The sequence below is a fragment of the Palaemon carinicauda genome, chromosome 4, assembly GCF_036898095.1.
Source record: "Palaemon carinicauda isolate YSFRI2023 chromosome 4, ASM3689809v2, whole genome shotgun sequence".
In the NCBI taxonomy this organism is placed as follows: domain Eukaryota; kingdom Metazoa; phylum Arthropoda; class Malacostraca; order Decapoda; family Palaemonidae; genus Palaemon; species Palaemon carinicauda.
Genome location: NC_090728.1, coordinates 185,824,811 through 185,832,128, shown reverse-complemented (window position 1 = coordinate 185,832,128; position 7,318 = coordinate 185,824,811). Strand labels below are relative to the sequence as shown.

General features: G+C 33.9%; 1 protein-coding gene across 1 annotated transcript; it reads left to right on the top strand.

Annotated features, from left to right (window-relative positions):
• The first annotated feature begins 822 nt into the window (after window positions 1–822).
• On the top strand, window positions 823–1,221 carry LOC137639783 (uncharacterized). The gene is made up of 2 exons (XM_068372027.1): window positions 823–857; window positions 894–1,221. The coding sequence occupies exons 1-2, from the start codon at window positions 823–825 to the stop codon at window positions 1,219–1,221; spliced, it is 363 nt and encodes a 120-aa protein (XP_068228128.1).
• The last annotated feature ends 6,097 nt before the right edge of the window (window positions 1,222–7,318 follow it).

Sequence of the window (7,318 nt, the reverse complement as noted above, 5' to 3'; positions counted from 1 at the left end):
TGATGAGGTTTTAGTCCTTCTTCCCCTCCCAGGGAATATGTTAAAAGCCCAGTTTTCAGGCCCATGGAAGATTTTAAAGAAATTGAACGAAGTTAATTATGTGATCGAAACTCCTCAGAGGAGGAGGAAGACCCAAATTTGCCATGTGAATATGCTGAAACCATTTGTGAACAGACAAGGTACAGTAGATCCTGTAGCTGTAGTAAACGTCCATGAGGATTTAGAGGTAGGGACAGAAATTTGATCAGGATAATTTGAAAAATCCTGTGGAACTGAGTAACCTTTCTGAGAATTCAACAATACTTAACACTTTACAGGAAAAGCTTCAACATTTAGAAGCTCAGGTGAAATCATTGGTGAGTTTAATTAACGAATATATTCTTGTTTCAGGATTCACCTGGCAGAACTCGCCTTTTGGAGCACGACGTTGAAGTTAATAATACCAGTTCGATTAAGCAATGTCCTTACAGGCTGAATCCCTTCAAGACAAACATCGTGCAAGCAGAGGTGAATTACATGCTCAATCACGACCTGTTAAAACCCAGTAGTAGTCTGTGGAGTTCTCCTGTGGTTCTAGTTAAGAAGGAGAGTAACCAGCACGGTTGTGCTTCGATTACAGGAGGCTGAATGAGGTTACCAAAACTGATTCTTATCCTTTACCGAGGGTGGAGGATTGTATAGATAGAATCGGCTCTGCGAAATATATTAGTAAGTTTGACTTATCAAAAGGATATTGGCAGGTAGGTCTGACTCCACACGCTCAAGAGGTATCTGCACTCGTAGCTGGGGACGGTTTGTATGCGTAAAGTAATGCCATTCGGCATGAAAAACGCAGCGGCTAATGAATCTGGTCACCAGTAAGGTAGAAGGTGGTGTTTATATTGACGACGTAGTTATTTACGGCGACGACTGGAGTCTCTAATCAAGCGTATTAGAGCCCTCTTCGAGGAACTGAAGAAAGCTAGGTTAGATATAAACCTAAAGAAGAGTGAGTTTGCCCGTACAAAAATAGTGTACCTGGGACATGAAGTAGGTTTGGGCAAGGTATCTGTGCAACAGGCGTATGTAGAAGCCATTACGGAATTCCCAATTCCTAAGAATAAGAGAGAAGTCCGAAAATTCCTTGGAATGGTGGGGTACTACAGGCGTTTCGTGAAAAATTTCGCAGATTTGGCGGCCCCGCTAACAAATTTATTGAAGAAGGATGTGGCATTTATCTAGGACGATGGATGTATGGGAGCTTATGAAAAGCTCAAAATTCTACTGACCAGTTATCCAGTTCTAAGGTCTCCAGATTTTTCTAAGGCTTTTTCCTTGGCCACGGATGCCAGCGATGTTGGCATTGGTGCAGTTTTGTTACTGGAGGGAAAGGATGGGATCCTTCATCCTGTAGCTTATTTTTCGAGAAAGTTGATAGCCGCACAGAGAAGGTATTCAACTATCGAAAAGGAGGCCTTGTGTTTGGTCAAGGCGGTCGAACACTTTGATGTGTACTTGAATCCGACGATGTATCCCATTGACATTTACACTGACCATAACCCATTGGTATTTTTAAATAGGTGTAAAGATAAGAATCAGCGAATACTACGCTGGAGTCTGTTCCTACAAGAATATAACCTGAGGATCAAGCATATCTCTGGTAAGGATAATGTGATACTGGATGCCCTCTCTAGGGCTTTCCCCACTGAGGTTGGTAGGGTGAATCAATCATATTGAAACTAAATTTTCAGGTGTCTGGCTCTCTCAACAAAGTTTAATAGGATTATCTAGAGGTGTTAGTACAATGAAAGTCTATTGAAATGTGGTGTTAGATAATTATCCCCATAGCAGCAATAGGCTGGTTTAGGTTAATAAAGTAGGTTTGATTGATATATTAATGGTGGTAGGTTAATTTGAGATATATATGGGATTTAAGTAAGTGTCTCCCTTGAAAAAAATATTTTTTTTTCCTTTAAGGGGGGGAGCTGCAAGGCAGCGCAGTTAAATTGATAAACCATGCTCACTTTTGCCTTATCATTATTATTGACTTAATTAATTTATTCTTGCTTTTGGTTTCTGTTACCAATTATTTACCGTAAGTTTGTAAGGTATTTACAATAACTTTGATATCAGCAATTGATGATTTTTGGTTTCCACTTTGATTATTTAATCACCTCGTTTAGGAGGTTGTTTCCTGATAAGTTTGTTGGACCCTCTCGTCGGTGTGTTTTTATGTTTTTCATATATGTAAGAGCAAGTGGGCATGTCCAGCAGTTACCAGTTGGCGGTGTGTGCTTTCATCGAAGGGGAAAATCCACAAGACAGGAGTTCTGTGTGCAGCTTCCCGACAGAAGGATTCTTGGACGTGCGGGGCAAAACTTACGGCAGTGTTGGCAACTGACTTACTCCCTTGTGTGAGGGAAAGGAGAAAGAGATTTGGTGTTTCTCCTTCTTGACCTGAGTGAGATGTAGTGCTCAGGTGTCCGTGCTTCAGTGGTAGTCGCAGGAGACGGTTGATAATTGTATGTTGTTGCATCGCCTCTGCCAAGTCCATTACATCCTTGAGGTCGTTATTCTCCGCTTCAGCTATGAAGAAGAGTAAGCTATTTAACCTTACTATAATTGTACTATTTCCGGGATAAAAGTCGTGTTGAAGAGTTTCGCTGATGGGTCAACTCGAGGAAGATCGAAAGGTGGTAGGAGTCTCGTAGCTGCCCTACAGTGTCGATGCATTCATTTTATTGATTCACCTGTCTGATTTAATTATTTACGCTGGTGAATGTGGGTGTTTCTGATCAAATGTTATATTCACGGAATCGCCGTGTTTGGCTAGGATTAAGGAATCTTTCTCTCGGTATCCTTTCCTGTCGTATAAATGTGGTTTAATAGTGGTGTTCGTGAATTCTCATCTCCTCCTATCACTTTCTCTCCTACTGTCGGTATGAACGTTAGTTAGGAGATTGGGTTTTATTTGTAATAAGAATGGTTTTTCCTTTATAAGTTGATTATACAATTATAGTGGTGCTCCTATTTTGTGAATAAATATATTTGTGTAATACACATGGTTTACTTCGACCTTCCTGTTGACATTTGAGTTATTTTTTTTTTGCTGTTTCATAGGCTATCGCTCCACTTATTCAGGAGTAGATAGTTATAGGGTGGATATATTGAAAGAACCTAGTGACGTGAGAAAAGAAGGCATCACAAATATATATATATATATATATATATATATATATATATATATATATATATATATAATATATATATATATATATATATAATATATATATATATATATATATATATATATATATATATATATATATATATATATATATATATCATGGAGATGTGCGGGCTAACGATGGTGGAGTTGGAAAGGAAGGCTCAAGACCAGAATGAATGGAGAAGTTTTGTGCGGAGGGCCACAGCCGTTCGACATCGAACACCCCGTACTTGATATATATATATATATATATATATATATATATATATATATATATAAGGGGATGATATAAGAGTATAAGCAGATGTATACGAGTATAAGTATAAGCGGATGAGCACACCTGGTGTAGTAACCAGAACTTAAGGGTGCCCCCCCCCCCCCCCTCATTCTCGGTGAAGTCACTGGCAGCAGGGTAACGGATTGGGTTTAAAGCGATAGAAAAGATGTCTTTCCGGCTTCTACTCACGATGCCTGGCGGATGATCTTAATATTATATTAATTTTAATATATATATATATATATATATATATATATATATATATATATATATATGTTACGCAAAATGTGGATAATTGCCAAATGTGTACATTTTGCAATTAATTTTACCTATTGTGTACAATTTGCAGGCACCAAGCGCTGCAAATTGTACACAATAAGCAAAATTAATTGCAAAATGTACACATTTGGCAATTATCCACATTATGCGTAACATTTATATATATATATATATATATATATATATATATATATATATACACACATAAATAGCCAGACACTTGTTCTTTACTATGAAGGGGAGATGTATCTGTACATGTACATCCAAATTGTAGCCTGTATACATCTTAGTGATTATATACAATATTTATATATATATATATATATATATATATAGAGAGAGAGAGAGAGAGAGAGAGAGAGAGAGAGAGAGAGAGAGAGAGAGAGATTTTCACCTAAGAGCGGTTTCCTCCAGATAGGGGATGAAAAAGGCGTTTATCCGTAGACTAAAATACTTAATCGCATACTATCAGTCACATCACCTCCTTAAACAGAGCACTCGCTGGCAACAGACAGATCCACAACACATCACAGTATCCTCAACCAACTCCTATATGACAAGATCCCGATTGACAGATTATTACTATTATTATTATTGATTATTATGATTATTATGATTATCATTTTTATCATCATTATCATTATTATTATTATTATTATTATTATTATTAGTAGTAGTAGTAGTAGTAGTATTACTTGCTAAGCTACAACCCTAGTTGGAAAAGCAGGATACTATAAGCCCAGGGGCTCCAACAGGGAAAATAGCCCAGTGAGGAAAGGAAACAAGGAAAATTAAATATTTTAAGAACAGTAACATTAAAATAAAAAAAAAGAGAAATAAGGTAAAATAATGTGCCCGACTGTACCCTTAAGAAAGAGAACTCTAAAGCAAGACAGTGGAAGACCATGGTACAGAGGTTATGGCACTACCCAAGACTTGAGAACAATGGTTTGATTTTGGAATGTCCTTCTCCTAAAAGAGCTGCTTACCATAGCTAAAAAGTCTCTGCTACTCTTATCAAGAGGAAAATGGCCCCTGGGTGAAGAAGAATTGTTTGGTAATCTCAGTGTTGTCAGGTGTATGAAGACAAGGGAATGTGGAAAGAACAAATTGGAGAAGTATTGATTTAAAAGCTAAAGATAGAGACGACTGGCAAAATCTAACTGAGGCCCTTAGCGTCAATAGGCGTAGGAGATGATGATGATGATGATGAATGTGTGATGGATATATATCCTAAGACATGGCTGTCAGGTCTTGGACGAATACTCGCAACAAACTAGTCCCACTTCAAGTCTCCATATCTTAACATTAGCTTCTTTGGTGATTGCACACAATCTCTCATGTTATATATATATATATATATATATATATATATATATATATATATATATATACATCGACTATACTATTTAAGAAATCCCTCGTGTACATGTGAATATTTCAATCATAACATCGATAGGTATCCATATTAGAAAATAGAAAACAATCCATGTCTTCTACCTTCCATGAAGAATAACAAAACACACGGTACAAGCCAGTGTTAACAGATTATAAACAAAGAACTTATATTAGACCAAAACTTCAAACTAAAACACAGGACGAATTATCAAACGCATCCCATTTTTTTTCTCTCTCTCTCTCTCCCTCTCTTTTTGTTTGCTAATATGTATGGTATCATCATTGTTAAGCGTTAATTCTATTGTGACTTTGTTACCCAGACCTTAGATCTCTGTGGTCAACCTGCTAATTGATGTTTATAATATATCACTGATTTTATTGCATATCTCATCTTTTTTTTACCGATGTCAAAAGTGTAAGATCACTGTACCCTTATTGTAACTCTGTATATGGCTTCTGCTGAAATAAAGATTATTATTATTATTATTATAAATCCAAGTAAGCTTCAAGATGAAACGAGAGCTCGAGTATTAATAATAACTTTAAAAGGAAGCAAGAAAAGAACCCAAGTGTTGGAAGATAAGTGACGATGCTAAGCGTGAACACTGACATGTTACTAACCGACCAGCGTTGTAATGACTCCCAAATATGGCCAGGCCATAAGGGCGGGCGTTTCACAATGTACCGACTCGTTTTCACTTTATTTCGTCTCCTCACTACTTGGTGATCGGGCAGTAGATACAAGCAACCGAATACAGAGGATTTTATCTAACTGCATGTGTTGCACAAATAAAGAAACTGTATACATATTTGAGCATATATGAAGGTTTTATAAAATGATACAGGAAGACCAAGATTAAATAAAGTCAGAAGAAAACAAATGGGTCTAATTTTAAAAGTTGAAAGGAAACAAATGGGTCTAATTTTAAAAGTTAAAAGAAAACAAATGGGTCTAATTTTAAAAGTTAAAAGAAAACAAATGGGTCTAATTTTAAAAGTTGAAAGGAAACAAATGGGTCTAATTTTAAAAGTTAAAAGAAAACAAATGGGTCTAATTTTAAAAGTTAAAAGAAAACAAATGGGTCTAATTTTAAAAGTTAAAAGAAAACAAATGGGTCTAATTTTAAAAGTTAAAAGAAAACAAATGGGTCTAATTTTAAAAGTTAAAAGAAAACAAATGGGTCTAATTTTAAAAGTTAAAAGAAAACAAATGGGTCTAATTTTAAAAGTTAAAAGAAAACAAATGTTTCTAATTTTAAAAGTTAAAAGAAAACAAATGTTTCTAATTTTAAAAGTTAAAAGAAAACAAATGTTTCTAATTTTAAAAGTTAAAAGAAAACAAATGTTTCTAATTTTAAAAGTTAAAAGAAAACAAATGTTTCTAATTTTAAAAGTTAAAAGAAAACAAATGGGTCTAATTTTAAAAGTTAAAAGAAAACAAATGGGTCTAATTTTAAAAGTTAAAAGAAAACAAATGTTTCTAATTTTAAAAGTTAAAAGAAAACAAATGTTTCTAATTTTAAAAGTTAAAAGAAAACAAATGTTTCTAATTTTAAAAGTTAAAAGAAAACAAATGTTTCTAATTTTAAAAGTTAAAAGAAAACAAATGGGTCTAATTTTAAAAGTTAAAAGAAAACAAATGGGTCTAATTTTAAAAGTTAAAAGAAAACAAATGGGTCTAATTTTAAAAGTTAAAAGAAAACAAATGGGTCTAATTTTAAAAGTTAAAAGAAAACAAATGTTTCTAATTTTAAAAGTTAAAAGAAAACAAATGGGTCTAATTTTAAAAGTTAAAAGAAAACAAATGGGTCTAATTTTAAAAGTTAAAAGAAAACAAATGTTTCTAATTTTAAAAGTTAAAAGAAAACAAATGTTTCTAATTTTAAAAGTTAAAAGAAAACAAATGGGTCTAATTTTAAAAGTTAAAAGAAAACAAATGGGTCTAATTTTAAAAGTTAAAAGAAAACAAATGGGTCTAATTTTAAAAGTTAAAAGAAAACAAATGGGTCTAATTTTAAAAGTTAAAAGAAAACAAATGGGTCTAATTTTAAAAGTTAAAAGAAAACAAATGGGTCTAATTTTAAAAGTTAAAAGAAAACAAATGGGTCTAATTTTAAAAGTTGAAAGGAAACAAATGGGTCTAATTTTAAAAGTTA